Raw genomic sequence first — 18,711 nt, forward strand, 5'->3', positions numbered from 1 at the left:
CCTGCTCACACAATGCCCTTCTCACACCATGATTTATACAGGCTCATGCCTTCCCCAAGCCTCCTGTCTCATCCAGGGTTGGATGGGATGGGTCTCCCCTGTTTTAATCAAGGCAAATGCAATTTTTACAACAGTCATGGCAAAAGCCAGATAATGCAGTCAGTGACCTCCAGAAAGAGAAATCATGGTCTCCTAGTGAAGATACCTCATTATCCTCAAAAAAGTCTACAATGACATTAAGAACAACCCCTAAGCAACCACAAAACTCACAATTCACTTTTGAAGGATGCTTCTCCTCCAGACCTCATTCATACTTCTAAAAGGCACCCATATTTCTTGGGGAACAGCTGAGCCTGGATGGTGCCTGCCTGACTTGTAGAAGCAGCTATCACATACTAGCTGCCCAGTCACAGCTCCAGTAAAGGCTCAGAAGCATCAAACCTTTAGGAGTCAGATGTTGGATGGCCAAACACAGCGATACATTTAACCCTGCTCCCACTTCTATAAGAAAAAATAAACACCATGAAGCTCTGACCACAGAGAACGCTGTGAAAAGAAATGAAACCATTTGTGTGCAGCACTTGCATGTTACAGGGATGGGAAGCACAGAACAGCCATAAGGACACTAAAAATCCTTCACCTCAGTGCTTGAGCTTGCAAATTCAGTAATACTCTTCATAGCTGTACACTTGTAGCCACGACAAGAACTGTCACTAATGTGTGAAGGCTGTGCAGAGATGGTTACTGCCCAAAGCTTGAGATTTGAAATAAGACAGAATGAGCTCCAGTTATGAAGACTATGAAGTGACCTTAGTCCTTCACTCTACAAACTTTTCTTCTCTTGACTGGATTTTATGGAAGACTAAAGAACTGTTTGAAAGCACTGATGAAAACTTCTATGACTTCAACAGACTGCAGGTAAAATCGTGGCATTACAGTAAAACACTTCAAGAATCAAATACAATTACTCTGATTTGAGCTTCTTCCCCTTTCCCTCAGTCATTCTGTATCTAACAAAGCAGCCATTAACATTCCTGGTTCAAATTTGCTCTCCTATTTTCCTCTGTTTTCACGTGCTGGTGGTTCTATTGCTTAACCAGCTCTCCCACGACAGAACAGAAGGCATGAAACACAAAGGGGGAAGAAGCATTTTTATTAAGACATTGGTCCACACTTGGTTGATTTCCTCTATTTTGAAAAAAAATCTGTTAAGTATTTAGCTAAAGCTGATTAAAAAACTTGCCTCTGAACACATTTTATGGGAACACTTACAAGAAAAATCACCTGCTCCCAATTAGAAGCATCACACACTTTAACGAAAAAAATCAGCACATCAAGTGTAGGAATCACTTGTCATTCTGATATCCATCATGTTTGCAGGAAGAAACTGATCCTCAAACAACTGCATAGAAGTTTATAAATGTACAATATCCCATGTAAAGCAGAAGTCTGCCCTCCTCTGAGCCTAACACATGAGAGAAGGTTGCCAAAAAATTGTGCAATCTCTACCAAGAGGAAGCAACGTGAACTTTGAAAGAAATCTAATACTTTCCTAAACAATCAGTGTCACAGAAGATACTATCTCAATCTCCCTGGTATTTCTTTTAAAAATACATGCTCCATGGTTGCTTTGTACATAAAATCACCCAGAGTGCTACAGGTAACAGAGACTCGGCATTTCCCAGATAAATCTGTTCCCTGGCATCACCTCACATAGAATCATAGAATCGTTTTGGCTGGCAGAGACCTTTAAGATCATCGAGTCCAGCCTTTGTCCCAGCCCTATCAACCACTAGACCATCTCCCTAAGTACAACATCCACCCGTCTCTTAAACCCCTCCAGAGACAGTGACTCCAGCACCTCCCTGGGCAGTCCATTCCAATGCCTGGCAACCCTTCCAGTAAAGAAATTCCTCCTCATATCCAGCCTGAACCTCCCCTGGTGCAACTTGAGGCAGTTCCCTCTTGTTCTAATGCTTGTGGCACAAGCTGAACACTGATAAACCACAGTATTTGCTTCACCTTCCACAAGCCAGAAATCATTTCTGCTTTTAGCCTTCCAAGGCAGTTTTCAGAGGAGTTTTGCTAGGGTTTATGAACTACTAACTTAACAAATGAACACATTTAGCTCCTTAACTTCAGGTTTGTTAAAGTCGCACCTTGTGAGGACAGTTTACCTTGAAATCGGAGTTAAGTCCCAAAGTCTGGAAATGAAGTTGCTGAACACATCAGCAATTTACACCTTGAGATCCCTTTCCATCAGAAATTAAACTTGTACCAAACTCAGTGGATGTTTTGAACGTTTCTTCTAGTCTTTACTAAGAAACACCTATAAGCTACCTGGGATTCTTTCTCATAAGCCAACAGGGCAGAAACACCAAGAAGCTTCATTAGTGGTTTTCAAACATTAATAATATCATAGATTAGATCAACATAGGGATGCAAATTCAATTCAGCACTAGGTCATGGCTGTGGTACTTTCCAGTGGACTTCATATACACCTTACCTGTATTCCCTCCCCTCTGAATACATTTTCAACTCAGTGCTGAGCAAGGATGTGTTATCACATCTCCCAACACAGTAACCCCTAATGAAAGAGATGATGCCTGTGTTTATGGGAAAATATTTTGAGTGTTAAGCTGATCTGTAATTTATGACTTAAGGCATGACTTCCTCTGAAAATTGCCACAACAGTCGTAATTGTAACCACTGATAGAGCTACCCCCGTGTTTCTTACCGCTGCCACCCCAAAACCTTGGTTTATGAGGCCACCGGCTGGCTGGGAGGCACAACGGGAAGTTACTTTATTGTCTCTTTACAAATGACTCATTACAGACAGGGGAAGACTGCATTCAAGATAATGTATTTCATACTGGCTACAGTCAGAGTTATAATCATGTCACACTCTCAGAGCCAACCTCCCTCACCAGGATGAAGGAGCAGGGGACTGGCATGGCCATTTTGCTTAAGGATTTCATTACTTAAATCAGCTCCATGATACCACTTTTGACAAACAAGAGACAATTTTGCTCTCTAAGAGACATCTAACAACATCCTCGGGCAGTATAAAGCTAGGAACCTTTATATACACACATATGCAAAGCTCCAGCATGCAATGTAGCAGTATATCTTTTACATCCCATATTACAGGTCTAGAAGGAGTGGTTTGCTTGTTTGAGGGGGGGTCTTATTTGTTTTGTGGGTGTTTTAGGTTTTTCCCCCCAACTAGTAGACGATGTACTTCTCTGCAGACAATTCTAGTCATTACAAATGTAAAGACCACCACTACCAACTCCATATCTGGAGTAAAGCAATGAATCAACAAGCCTACTTAAAACCACAATGAGGAACTCATTTTCTGCACGTGCCAGAGCAACGGGGTATTTGGATAACCCACACAAAGATGAGGAGAGACTGTTTGTGTTAGGCATTGCCTGGTTATGGGGGGGTGGCTCAGAAAGTCACTGAATCAAGACCAGGAAAACAGAGAAGAGGTCTTAGGGATGGCTGATGAAGATCCCCACTTGTACTTAAACTTCTCAACCTGCATAGATAATTAAACATAATTATATCAACTGTCAAAAACTACAAGCCAACATGGTTTAGGTTAATTTTAAAGAAACAGGAATGTAATTGAAGCCCTTTATTTGAACACAGCAAGAAAGCAATGGTCTTATGCTATTTTTGAGTATTCTCTTGTTTTCTCTCTATGATACAAGTTTCCCACAATCCAGATTTAACTTAAGCCTTCCTAATACCTAGATATTCACCTTGTAAAGCCCTGGGAAACCTAGGAAACAGAGTATTAGAAATTAAGTTAGGGTAATTTAATAATGCATATCATCTAAGTAAGGCTGACTCTGAACTCCAGCTGTTCTTCAGTCATAAGGACGGGTTATACAGGACAGCAGAAAGCATGGCCTTGTAAAACAGCTCAGGAAGAGGTCCAGAAGAAGTGGAGCATGGAAAGCTCATCTGTGGGCATAGAGACTGGTTTTTAACTGAAGGAAGCTGCTTTATTTCAATAGCTGTCTTGTACAGTTACTGTGATGGACAAACCCAAGCACACTTGTCCTCACTGCTGCTGTAACTCAAGTTTACCCATCTCACTTACTACATTTCCCTTCTCCCCACAATGTGTAGGGGCATCCTAGAAAACAGAGCATAGAAAAACAGGATAAATGCTTAAAACCATGCCCAGGCAAGAGAGGAAATACTCCCTAGTGACTCCAGATCAGCATGGGACCTCACAGAAGTCCAAGAGGTGCTTTTAACATTGGCACTCTGACAGTTTTCAGCACACACAATAGTAAAAATAGGCAACTGAATATCATCATTTCAACAAAAAAATAAAGCTACAATTTACTTCTTTTCCCTGGGTTTCTACATGGAGAAGATGGAAAATGAAGTTTAACACTACATGCCCTGGAGGCATACTCAACAGGGTTTGATGGAAGGCATTACTCATTACTCTCAAACTAAAGTGACACCTTTTGCTTGTTGATGTTTCTTGAAAAGAATGAGAAAATAGCAGATTGTTATTCTGAAACTCATCTCATGGCACCAGCAAAGGCCTGTCATGAAAGGTAAACAGCACGATGGGGAGGACAGAACGTAACCTTCCACTGAGTCTTCAAAAAGTATTACAAGTGATGACCAGCTCTGATTTGAGCAGTGAGACTGGCCTCAGTCAGTACCAGCTCAACTGAAAACACTCTTATCTCACCTCAATGCCAGAGGATTGGTGCATCAACCACAGCAGCCTGCAAAAACTGGGATACTGCAGAAATAACAAGGCTCCTGACTAGTGAACTGCAGTGAACTGATTGATTTCTGTGTGGTGATTTTCCTCTACCTCAGCAGCAGCAGCCTCTGTTACACAAAATGCCTCTTCAATTCACAAAACACATATTTAAAAGAATTACACCTGTAAGTTGCAAGTGTGGCAATGGAAAGCTCCATTAAGATAATATTAAAACAATATCCCTCTTTAGTAGCTTTTTACCAGCGTGCTGGTGAGATTTGTAGTAAGACTATTATGACTGGTGTGGTTAGGGGATGCACAGGCATGGAAGCATCAGAAAGGATGTTAAAAGGCACATGTTGACATCACATGAATTAGTAGGTGACCCAGACCTTCACAACACTGTACACAGCTTCTCAGGATAGCATGGCAGGAAAACAAGTGGCAGCCTAGAAGGTAGAATCTGCACTCACACTAAAACAGAAACTTGAGCTATTCACAGATGGTAGCAGGAAGACAGAGAGAATCACTACAGCTTTAAGATAACCCAGATATGTAGATAGAAGTAGACAAACCCTAACACTTGCAGGCATAGCATGGGAAAGAAAAAAACCGAAGATCCTAACCTGCTGAGTACTTTACAGAATACAAATGGCACATCAAAAGCCAACCTAGGAATGAAGGACATGTTGTTCTTCTTCTCATCCCATGAATAATACCACAGCAACATACAGGTCATGGCCCCTGATGTCTGGACACTACACATGGATGTGTCTTATTGCTTGTGATGATGCAGCCATGAAATTATAAGATGGGTTTTTTAAATATAACCACTTTCCCCATGAGCTCTATCATTAAGTTTTGCTGCACTATCGCTCCAGTATCATCCCTTGAATTCCTGCAGAAGGTCCAGTGTATTCATAGAATGGTAGGGGTTGGCAGGGACCTTTAGAGATCATCTAGTCCAATCCCCCTGCAGAAGCAGCGTCACCTAGATCAGGCTGCAATTAGTATTAGTCATAAAGTGGAATAACACATCTAATGAGAGGTTCTGAAAATATTCTCAACTTGAATTTCAGGTTCCAATTCAGAAGCAGTATCTCTTATCACCAAACACCAAGAGAAACGTGCTACAACTCTTAACAGGTCTGCTTGCAGTTTTGACCAGCCATGTCCCTCTTCCATTCACATTCTGTATATACTTCTTCTGTAAGTCTACAATTCCTGCACATACAGGCTCCAGTTCATGGCTGAGCTGAGGGTTTTAACATCTCAAGGCAGCATCTTAAGTGAATGAGCACACTTGTTACAAGGAAAATAACAAATAAGCATTGCCTCTTCTGGCACAGAAATGGAAACTGAATCCCTGTGCTGCTGAATAAGGACAATGGGTTAATGGCTCTGTGGGCCCACACCATTGCAAGAGGTCAGCTTCCTTGTAATAAAAAAAGGCTAAACAAAAAACCAAACAAATAAATATCCAGATCTACTGTGAATCACTACCCAAAACATCCTATTGTGCAACTTCACATCTCAATGCTGAGAAATAGGTGTCCTCCTTAAAAGTTACCAGAAGCTTCTCAGTGCCACTCAAAAGTCAGGCAAAGCAGGAAAAAAAAAAGTCATATTGAAAAGTTTTGTCTCTATTGTAATTGCATTAAAATTAGAAACCAAGGAAAAATACCGAGGAAAGCATTACAAATCAGCACTGGAGAAGTAAACAAGCCCCTCACACACAGCTGTAATGATTTCCTAATACTATTTCAAACATCTGGACACCCCAAATCCTCAGGACAGTCAGCAAAGGTTAACAAAAGAACACCAAAGCTGTGTTGCTTCAACAGCTTGTCCCTGTCAGGGAAGGTAAAGGCAGGAAAGGAACATGTAGCATCAGCCACAACTGAAGCTACCTGAAGCATGTTTTAAGGCAAAATAAAGCTGCACTCTCCATCCTGTCACCTCCCATTTGCTCCTGAAGCCACAAAGCATCTTTGGCAGGGGGTAAAGCCAGTGGCAGCTGCACCCCCCGGGAGGTTTCCAGCAGGGAGCAGGGGGAAAAAGGAGAGAAATGAGGCAACTCGATCTGTTTTCCTCTCTTCACATGGAAACATTGCACCAAGGAACAGACTCCAGCTGGAAGCATCATAATGTAAGTAATGTAATTTAGGATGTTAGAGGAAGTCACTTACAGCCCAATCTCCTCAGTAAAAACATACTCCCCGATAATTCTCTTAAGACTGTGACAATGTCACGTTAGCATGTGATTCCTGAGCAACAGTCACAAGAAACTCAAGCAAAGCACACTGCACCCCAACCACAGCATGAGTGAAGAATGACAGGGCGTGCAATACCTGGCTTATTCTAAGTGTCCTTCCTCCAATGATCATAACATGTTGAGTAGCATTTCACAACAGCTTAACTTCAAACTTTTGCAACAAACATGCTTCACTGGTATCTTTTGTGAAACAAACAGAGACCACAAACTGAAGAGCATGCACTGCTTGCTGTAAAAGCTGTCAACTCTTGACTTGAAACAAACATCTTGCTCAAGAGGTGCTTTAACACTGTATTTAATTCAAACTATGCCATTCATGTTGAAAAACAACGTATTTTAAATATCAAACCAATAATCCTCTCTCTCATGAGCATGTCTATTGCTGGAACAGAAGAATAGAGACAGAAAGAAGGGAGCTGCTATTTCAAAGCACATCATAAACAACAATAAGCAGCAGGTTAACAACATGAAAGGCTGACATATTGGGTGGGGAGGTTTCTTCCTTGATGTCTACAATAGGCCAGGACCACTAAGTGTTATCCTCTGTTCCTCTGGATCCTTAAGAGATCTGTATCTAAGTCACATTGGGGAGCTGCTGTCTTCATGACTGCACAGTATTTCCACAATAAATAACACAAATTCTTTTCCCATTGCAAAACCATTGAGAAAGGATGTTGATTTCTTTTTCCCCCTCCCTGCCCCTCATCCAATCTCCATTTCACAGGATGTTCATGAATTACCAGATACTGTAATGAAACCAAGCATTCCACAACACTGCCTGCAAGGTGAATGAGGACCAAAACAGGCCATATAAAACTTCCATGCCATATAAAACTTTTGTGCCTACAGAACTAAAATAACCATTGCTTCCACTTCTCAGGTAATCACATACCCTTCACTTTCATGGTCTTTATCTTGAAAGAGTTTTCTGTATTAAATGTCTTTGCTGGTTCAGGCCAATACAGTTCATATAACTAAGCTAGGAAATGTATCCAATACTAGCTAAACAAGAGACCACCTGCTAAAAGCAAGAAATAAAACACAAAAAAAGGAAGTCTTTGAGATTTAATATTTGAATTTGGAGTCATTCTTTCAAAGGGGTACCTGAAGCTAAGGACAATCTGAAGTTTTCTGCTGCTTCCCTTCCTGAAGAAGTTACAAAGTGGATCTGGGATCCCAGTTAAACATGCTATTCATTTTCTGACATGATGTGAAAGAGGCATTCACTGTACTTGAGATACAGCCATAGTTGCATCTTTTCTGACTCTGAATAACATTCCTGGCTCTCTTTCATTATTTGGAGTTAGAAGTATCAATCAACAGCTCCACAGAGAAGACATTTTTATTTGACAACTGGTACAAGGTAAATGCCCACAAACTAGAAGCCTATTACAGAAATGGGTTACTTTAAAGGGCATTGTTTTCATTAAAAACAGCATAGGGAAAGAAAATCTGGAGTCATATTAAATTGTTGTGATAAAATCCCACACTGCCCACTAAGAGGTATTCAGAAAATGCTTCTACAATTAGTTTTGCTATATTTGAGATGATTTTATTTACCATTGTCCTTTTGTCAAAAAATAAGCCTCTGTATCTTCACTACTAAATTTCCCTTGAGATCCTGCTAATAAACTACAATACACCCAAGAAAAACAATAGGCTTTTTCCTATTTGGAGCAAATGTGTACAGAGTTTGCTGGTTAGTATTTGGGTTGTGTCGGTAGCTGGAGGCACTGAGGAGCGCCAGTTTCCATTGTGCTGTGAGCTGTTAAACCAAGGCATAAAAAAAGTTACTTTAAAAGCCCTTCCTTAGCCAGTTAAAAGCAGTTATCAGACATTATCTCTCAGGAAGTTTTCAAATTCAAACACATACTTGGAGTGAAATAATTCTGTGGTCAATTGTTTCTTGCCTGTGCTGCTGCTGTTTCTTCATGAAAGGTTTAAAAAGTTTACAAGTAAGAGGCAATGTTGGCTAGAAAGAAAGTTCAACTCAAAAGAAATAGGTGTTCATGTCCTTTACAAGAATGGTATACCAAGGGTCAAAATAGCAGCTGAGGCATTTGATGCCAAATGTGAGCTGTTCCAAAGAAACACAAGGAAAAACTTCCCAGCTGAGGTGAGGGAGCACTGGCAGGGGCTGCCCAGATGGGCTGTGGAGTCTCCTTCTCTGGAGACATTCAAACCCAGCTGGATGAGTTCCTGTGTGCCCTACTCTAGGTGGTCCTGCTCTGACAGGGGAGTTGCACTGGATGAGCTTTTGAGGTCCCTTCCAACCCTTAAGATTCTATTATTGTGTGATATCCCTGCTTGCACTGACTAGCTATACCAAAGTAAAATCTCAGGATACCATCAGAGCATCACAGATGAGCATTAGACAGAGACACACAAATTACATCAGAGTACATTTTTACACAGAGCTCTGTGTAAAACCAAAGGCTGTGTTGAGCACAGGCAGAACAGAAAAATCCCCAACATGATTTTTGCCCTTCCTGATATAGTCTCTGACATTACCACATGAAAACATCCTTTTGGAAGCACTAGAGAGGATGCTTTTTCCACTCCAGCTCACCCAGACAAACAAGCAGCTTCTGTTTTAGGACAAACACACGTTAAGTATTAGTAGACAGTCTTTGGAACCCAAACCAAACAAAACTCACACTTGTCAGTAAGGACAAGTTTAGATCCTGTTGACTTCTGCATTAATCCTGCTACAGCAGGTTTCTGCATGCTTTCTTATGCTCCCTCCCTAAGAAAAGCCAGGCCTGCCAGGACAACAGACAACATGCAGTTACTTAGATAAATATTCAAAGCTATCAACCACCTGCTTCCAGTGCTCAAGGCATTCACCTTTTCTGCTCAATTCATCTGCCCCTAAACAGATGAAACAAAACACCTGTCAACGCAGGGGGTAATATAATATGCAAAACACTGATTCTGAAAAGCTCATGTACCCCAGCTAACAAGAGCTCTTTATATTACTGAATCATACCCTTTTATCAGTCTAATATTCAGCATATGCTTTTTTTTTTTTTTGCAAGGAAGAGTGTATCTTGTATGTTTAGTAATGAACCTCACTGATTTTCAGTGTCTGTAAAGGCTGCTTTAATGCACCAGTGCTCCAGGAGCCTACGCAGCAAGGGACCTGGAACTACAGCCCAGCCTAAAAGTTCAGGTATATAAAGTCATGATATGACAGTCAGACTCTGATGTTCTGGCAATCCTTTCTTATTTAAAATGGTAATCAAATATCAGCCTCAATCATCTGGCTCAAGACTCAAAGAGTATCTAAAAGCTAATTAGCCCCCTAAAGCATCCAAGGCATAATATGCAATGTACAACTAAATTAGCAACCGTACCATGTAACCTCTCAAAGCATCAATACCATGCAGCACTTAAACCAGGCTGAAAGGTGTTCCTATTACAGTCACAAATATTTCCTGAATAGTTTTTAAAAGTTTATTTTAACAGGTCCTATCCTTTTACTTTCCCCCCCCCCACCCTGTTTAATATTAAGCTCAAATGCACACAAGTTTCCAACCTGGGCTCTGGCAAACCTCTGCAAAACATGACCATGTGACAAGCATAATCACAACCAGTCTGCAATCCCTTTTCTCTTCTAAACACTATACAATGAAAAACACTCTTTCTATATGGTCTGCTTTGTCTCTGCATTTGTAACATGCCAAGCAGCTTTTAACATTTTTATGGCAGAGATGGGTGCAAGAAAAGGAATGCACTCAAATGCAACGAAAGCACTGCCATTATCAGACATGATTTAAATCACAGAATCCTTCCTCAACAGATATGGCTTCCATCAAGCTCAAATGATAAAAGCATGGATGACAAAACTTAGTATAAAAATGAGGAAAAAAACCCCACCAAACCACTCTTACCAGATGGGTAAGTTTTTAACTGAAGACTTCCAGTTCAACAATATTTTTGTTGTAAGCATATAAAATCCTTCTGCAACATGTGGAAGGCAGAGAGCACAACGCTATGCTTCATGCTAAAGCTTCTCCAGCTATATATAACTGGCATTGCTCAAGCTGAGAAGTGTTACCTACTAAAATTAACATAACACTAAAATTCATTGAAGTGTTTTGTGATATGAACACAGCTATAAAAAGTGACAGATCAAATGCTGAAGTAGAAAACCCTTCTAGAAGTTTTTTTGCCAGAAAAATGTTGAGCCTCAAGAAAACTTATCCAAACACAGCTATTCCATGTTGTCACTAGTTCATTTGTACACTTCACATCTAAGATTAGAGTGCCTTAAAAATTTGTCTTTATTAAAGAGAATGAGCCACGTTATACTCAAACTAATTTTGGTTAACAGTGTGTGACTGCTGACATCTCCCATGACTGTCAATATGTAAGCATTGTGCAGGAATCTTTCCCAGTCAGGACTCTGATGAAGCCTGTGCAGCAGTCAGTCACATCAGCTTCTCTTGGTGTTCTTAGAAAATATCTGTAATTTAAAATTCTAGTTAATAGATTGATAGCTTCCACTCAAAACTAAGTAACTCCTGTTTATCACAGAATCTCAAGGGCTGGAAGGGACCTCGAAAGCTCATCTAGAGCAACCCTGCCGCCAGAGCAGGCTTTCCTTGGGTTTCTTTGGAACCTCTTCTGTTGCAGCTTGTACCTGTTGCCCCTTGTCCTATCATTGGCCATCACTGAGCACAGCCTGGCTCCATCCTCCTGACACTCACCCTTTACATATTTGTAAACATGAATGAGGTCACCCCTCAGTCTCCTCTTCTCCAAGCTGAAGAGCCCCAGCTCTTTCAGCCTTTTATCAGAAGGGAGATGCTCCATTCCATCATCTTTATGGCCCTGTGCTGGCCTCTCTCCAGCAGCTCCCTGTCCTTCTGCAACTGAGGGGCCCAGAACTGGACACAAGGTTCCAGATGCAGTCTCACAAGGGCAGAGGAGAAAATGATTCTCTTGCACAGCGAATACAGCATTGAATACAGGCACTTCCTTACTTGGTGAGCCTGTGAGCCTTTCATCATAGCTAAATGATAAGATTTTCATCAACATTATCTGCCCTCATTTGAGAAAGAAGGACTATTATTGGCAATTTCTCTTCAAAAACTCAAGCACCAAGTTTTCTGCCAATCCACAAAGCTCATTCCAAAGGCATTTTTACTTTAGAGAAGCCAGCTCTTCCCCAGATTTCTTCAACACGAGAGCAGAGAATAGCAGTACTCCTGGCTACATTTCTCAGTGCTCCCATTACCTTGAGTGCTCCAACACAAACACAGAAAGTCATGGCAACATCCAAGGCTATGACACTCATCTCAGAAAAGCAACAGAAGGGACTTTCTTATGCTAACATCATCTATGAAATGAAGAGCTTTGAAATACTTGTTTCACAGCTTCAACTTTACTGTATGAACAGTCCACACAAATATAAGCCAACAGTCTACTTTTACACTGGAAATGCATTAGTAAAAGCTTAAATGTTGCTTTAAAGAGGTGGTAACACTGTTCTAAATTAGTGGGTCATTTTTGGTTTTGATCAATTTGCCAAATGCATCCTATAAATGACATTGACAAATGTGGACAAAAGAACAACAACCCTTCCTCCAGGGGTTAAACTTCATTTGCAAAGATGACCAGCAACAGAAAGTTGCTCTTATCTCTTAGCAAGCTTTTCTGTTTCTTAAAGAATGACCTCTTTCTGCACTTAATATCAACACAATTGTGTTTGGTGAACAGAAATTCTGCAGCATCCAAAGGCGGTCATGCCTTTTACTCTTCAACTTAGTCCACTTGGACCTGACATCCTTAAACAATTTGCTTGGTCTAAGACCAAAGTCTTGTTAAAAGTACAACAAAATCTGCAGGTTTTGATTCTCCTTCCAGCATGGAAGTGAGACCTCACACGTGGTGTTTATTCATCAACTGGTGAAAACCGAAGCAAGGACGGCACTGGAAGCCACACAATGCTATTGCAGCACTAAAAGACCTCACACTTTTGTCACAACTCATAGCTACCAGAAAGACAAGGATCGAATACACACTGGAGCATGCCTTAAAGTGGATGCAAGCAACATAAAAGAATGTATTAGTGTTATATATTAATTATATATAGAAACAAAGGTAATTATAGTGGTCACACTTACTCCATATCATGAGAAGCCATAAACACCACAACGGCTGAACAGACAAGTACCTTATAACAGCATTCAGGAACAAATCGAGCAAGGGGAAGGATGAGTAGCCAGAAACACACAATGCCCTCTGAATTGTCAGAGGTCCTTAGGAAAAGTGAGTCACATATCTGAGATGTAACAGGCAAGAAAAATCATCAGAGCACATAGAAATCAATGGAGCATGAGACCAAAGAGCAAAGTAACTTTATTTCCAAGGAAGCTCCTCTAGAACAAATTCCAATGAAGAAGCACCCACGTATGTTTCTCTCCTATGTTGAGTGAGCATCAAAAAAATGGTCAGAAACAACAACAAAAGTTGTCCTGCTCCATAATTAGGAACTGGCAGGGTTTGAGTGTTGAGAATGAATGATGAATGCTACAGGAGTGACTCAGAAGAAACAGAGGACAATCAGGATATACCTTTGTCAGAACAGAAATGAGTATAGGGAGAAGTAATGAAAAAGAGGAATAAACCCAGGCTACAAATTACATCAGGATCATTAATACAGCAGCAACAGAAGCATGGAGTTCAAAGCAACATTTCTGTCAATTGCTTTTAGTTAGACCCTCTTTCTTAACCAACTCTGTTGTACTAGCTAAAGGACACACACCATACCACATCAATTCCGGCACAGGATTAGCAAAGTAAGAGAGATGGCCACAACTGAACTGGAATCTTGTCATCAGCTCTGTTGGCCAACACACACTAACTGGAAGTATTCTGGGAAGAGCTTTTTTTCTTTCCCTTCTTTTTTTGGCAACAGCAAACAAAGCCAAAAAAAGCCCATCTCACCACCAAGTGCAACACCAGCAGCAGTCAGGGAGCAGAGCCCTCTGAGGGGTGGAGGAAACTTCTGCTGTGCCAGCTACTGCAGGCAAACCATTTCTGCTCTGAGTTCCAGCCCCAGGACACTGTTAGTAAACCCAGTACTGTAAGCAGATAGTTTATATCCAGCCTCTCACTCTTCCTTATCTCCCTGAACATGCCAACTGCTTACTCAGAACTATGTTTTTCTAACCAAAATGGATTTCAAACAACAGCCCATCTGCAGTGCACCACATTAAACAAATTTACTGAGGATGAAATCTCCAAAAACCATCCCACTGTATTTATTTCGTTACACTGGGTAATGACAGCTCTAAGGGTACAGGTTTCCCACTTATTCTCATCACAACTACACTTCTGCAGAAGTCAGTACTGGGTCAGTTTTCAACATAATAGAATAAAACACATTCTTCACAAGGATTCTATTATAGACTAATCAGTTCATCTTTTAAGGAAATATATCGTGAATTAATCAGTTTTAAGTATGTACCTGATAAACTTCTAATTAAAAGGCCCCATCTATGTAAAATACAGAGGAAAACCCAACACTTCTAACTTTAAATATTCAGCTCTTCAGAGGAATGTTACAACATTGTCTTGAAAACTTGATACAGAAGCCCCTACCAAAACAGCTCAGCAGTTCTGCAGTGCTTTGACAATTATTTGCAAGTCAGAAAAGAAATACACTGCACCTCACAAACCCTTTCTAGAAAATTCTCCATCGTAACACTCAAACTCAGCACACTTCTTGCTTGAAACCACTAAATCACTTCTTAGATTGAAACCACAAAGCTTTTAAAATTGAAACATGCAATATTCATTGATAATGAAGTATCTTTTTATGGAAGCAACTTACTTGATTGAGTTTCTGAAGTGGTCCTCAGCAGGATTTTTTACTGTACAACTATTCAGCAACCATAAATCTGCTTCAGATGAGTTGTCTACAAGACAGAAACACATCTGTGTTAAAAGTTAGCTGATCTGTCAACTTCTACCTCATGTCATATCAGAACCAAAAAGACCGAACAGAACCTTTATCAATAAACTGCTTTGAAAATTACTTTACGTTCAATATTTTAAGCAATTACATAAGGGGTTATTTTGCTTGCTCATTGTTTGGTTTCTGGTTTGATTATATATATGTATGTATGTATTTATTAATGAGAATTCATAACTTGACTCTTCAAAATGACAGCTGAATTATCTCACTGTACTGTTCACACACAAAAGAATTAACATGTTGGCATGTATAAACAAGATCTTGAGGTTTATAATTACTAAATACTAAGAAACACTAGGGGTAAGGGGTCTTTATTTGAGGCAGGGAGATTGGAGGGACTATATGTATATACACACCTATGAAGACATGTAGCAATTACTTGTGTCAAAACACTGATTACTTTAGTGTTTGCAGTGTGCTCAAAGAAAGAGTAAAATAGATCTGACAAATAAGCTCAGGCTTCTAAATACATTCTTGCATAGGCAGATAGACATGAAGTTTCTCTGTTTATGCTCCAAGAAGAGAGAGGTGAAGTATTTCAGTCTGGATGGCACACAGTATGACTGTGGCATGATGCCTCCTAAGGTGGCCCATGAATCCTGCCCTTAGAAAGTCTCCACCTGCCACCTTTACCAGCTCCAGCTTCCACCTTGTAAGGTCACAGTGAAGCTGGGATTCCTTCTTTCAGTGAGTAGATGCAATTATCCTCAGAAACCTTCATTAGAACATAAGGTTTTAACCAAACCTCCAAAATTTGAGTGTTTGGGAACCCTCATACATCTGAATAAGACAACCTAACCCTGACAGAATGTTTTCTATTAAGTCATATATACTGTGACAAGCAAAACTGAAACAAGAACCATAAGCACAGAGAACATCAGTTACATAGAGGTGCCCTTGTCTATATCCTGCTATGAACTTTGCTTTCTTCTACTTGCTTTATTCCATGTATTTGGCCTAATAACACCGTCCATATGATGATCTTTTGCTGTTACTAGCAGGATTTTTTATAAGCTACCTAAACAAATCCCTATATGTTAAGACATTGTTAGAAAAAAAGTTATGTCAAAAGCTCAAAAACATAACTCCAAAATCATGGCATTTTGCATTGTGACATCTTTTCCAGTGTAGCTTTTCTTTTATGGAAGTAAACCACAAAGTCGATCATACTCTCTGCAAAACAACATAGAGTACAAAGAAACCTAAAGGTCATGGAAACTTCTGAACACTTAAATTAATTGGGACGCTCTGGAAAACATGAATTGGCTGCATTATGCAACACTAAAGAGGATAAAATGGCAAGAGTCTGAAACAGTGTACCTAGAGGAAAACAATATTTACAATTCCTTTTTAAGTAGCATTTTTGGGTTTATCATTTTAGAAGCCATAAAATGAGCAGAACTTCAAGGAGACTCTAGTAATACTATCAGTTGAGCATGAAACAATTGATTTGGCTTTGCCCTGGTGTTTTGTCTTTGTTTCTTTCTTTTTCCAAAACTTTGTTTTCTTCCACTCTCCCCTAAACCACATCTCCTTGAAAAAAAATCCAACACACACACAGAGCACTGGAGTAGAATAAACACAGATAGTGAAGCCCTAAAACAATATTCCTTTACTTGACTGCTACCAGATTTGCTCAGCACTGCTTGCTCAAAAAGCATGACTCATAATTTACGACATTCTTTTAAATCCTGTACCTCAGTCTGTGTAACTTCAGACTGAACAAAGATGTCTCTCTACAGTCACAGGAGGCTCTTTCATGGCCTCTGCCTCCAACTCTTCTTGTCCTGTTCCTAAAGCCTCTTCAAGTCTTCCTTGTCACCCTTCTAACTTGCACACAGACACCTCCAGTTTCTCTGTTTTCGTGTTCTGTGTTATAGCTTCACTTCCCATTTATGGCCCTTCCCCATTAACACTTTGTCCTGTACATTCTCACTTCCAAACCAGCTCTGCCCTTTCCCTCAATCCCCTGCTAGACATTTAATGCTCTGGAGTCAGATCCAGTAACACCCAAGTTATGTATCTCATGTGCTCACAACTGGACTCTGTGTGAATCATCTCCTCCTAAAAGACACAAAAATCTAAGCATGAGGACGTCTCACAGACAATTACAAAAGTCATCCAGCATCTTGACTGGAACAAAGTTACCAAACTTCTTATTTTCTTTCAACATCTCTGCATCACAGAAACCCACTCTTCTGCCCTGGGTTACTGAAATTAGGTGCTGGTTAATTTAATGATTTCTTGGGCCACTGGGTATCGAGGGACCTCAGCAAGCATTGGGAAAGAATCTCTTCCACAAATATGAATTCAGAAGTGCTGTGAGTCATCAGTGCAGAAGGAAGGTACATCTTTCTCTGGGGACATTCAGTTTATTTGTTTCTAGACAATAGCTTGCTTGGCAGAGGAAAAATACACAACAAGGTTGGAAAGAACAGGAGAAAGCAGGTTTTTCTTTCTTTTGCTTTCCAGATCTTTCATTGACACATAAAATAGTTCATTACCATTTGCTAGTTCTCAATATTTCCCATCAGATATAACTATCAACTTTCATATGATGTGTCTCACATAACATGTTTGGTATCAAACAGTCAGAAGTACAGTGTTCCAAGGTGGGCATTTCATCCTGCTCTTGAGCACAAGCAGAACCTCGATGCATTCCAAGAGCCAACTGCTCCTCTCACTTCACAGAAGTGATTAGTGTTAATAATTTCAATACAAAGAGCACTAATGAGTGACTTATCAATCTTGCAGGGAAAGTCCCACTACATCAGAAACAAGGTCAAGCAGCCTGTTTTAGCCAGGCTGCACTACACCAAAGGACTCGAACGGACTCACTCTGATGATTCACGTGGGTAGAATTTGTTTTACTGACAGAATTTGGAAAATATCCCAGAGACTCCTCCTCCCCCAGGTTTGAAACCTGTTTGATCTGCCAGAAATAGCAGATGCAGTATGATTCAGTATTTTTGTCTTTGTACTCCCCTACATACAGCTTCATACACAAAACACGACTTATTCAAGTGAGCAAATACAGACTTGATTGCTTCTGTCTTAGTCACTAACAGCACAAAATCAACTATCAACAAAATCCTTGCACAACACCACGTCACTGAAGTCTCCAAATATCAACTGATGTACCTTCAATATCTGCAGATTAAATATCTGCCCAACCCTACATCAATTTCTTTTCATCTTATAAATGTGGACAAGTAGTTTCAGAGTTGCCACAACTTGATTGAGCCACACAGGATGATTATATAAATAAGCCAAGATCTTGGCTAGGTTGTCCTTGACTTCAGGCCTGTTCCTAAACACAAAGCCATTACCTAGATTAAAATGCACAAGTTACTTCAGGCTACACCACACACAGGACAGACAGGGATACTGTATAACATTTTGACAACAAGCTTTAAGTCATCCCCAAAAAACAACCCTTCAGCAATTTGGGTACTATGGCAAATCTTCAGAAAACACTCAAGAGCAGGTCAAATGGAGTATTTTCTATGGGACAAGGTAGAAAAGAAACAAACCAAAACCACCCAACTCCAAACCCCAAACAGAACCAGACTGCAATAGTTCCACCACCTCCCCACAAATGCTCAAAGGAGGATGACAGCTGATGTGGAAGCTCTGCAAGACCTCCAGCTTTTACAGGGCTCACTGGAAAACAACAGCTTTCTCATTTTTGGTGCAACACTTCAG

At 40.3% G+C, this 18,711-nt stretch overlaps 1 protein-coding gene across 1 annotated transcript in view; it reads right to left on the reverse strand.

Annotated features, from left to right (window-relative positions):
- CDKAL1 (CDK5 regulatory subunit associated protein 1 like 1) overlaps positions 1-18,711 on the reverse strand; it is a 335,233-nt gene that overhangs the window by 263,073 nt on the left and 53,449 nt on the right. The window contains exon 5 of the mRNA XM_061995176.1: positions 14,863-14,947. Coding sequence (XP_061851160.1) covers positions 14,863-14,947 — 85 coding nt within the window. The remainder of the gene's footprint in view (positions 1-14,862; positions 14,948-18,711) is intronic.

This window comes from Colius striatus, chromosome 4, assembly GCF_028858725.1.
Source record: "Colius striatus isolate bColStr4 chromosome 4, bColStr4.1.hap1, whole genome shotgun sequence".
NCBI lineage: Eukaryota > Metazoa > Chordata > Aves > Coliiformes > Coliidae > Colius > Colius striatus.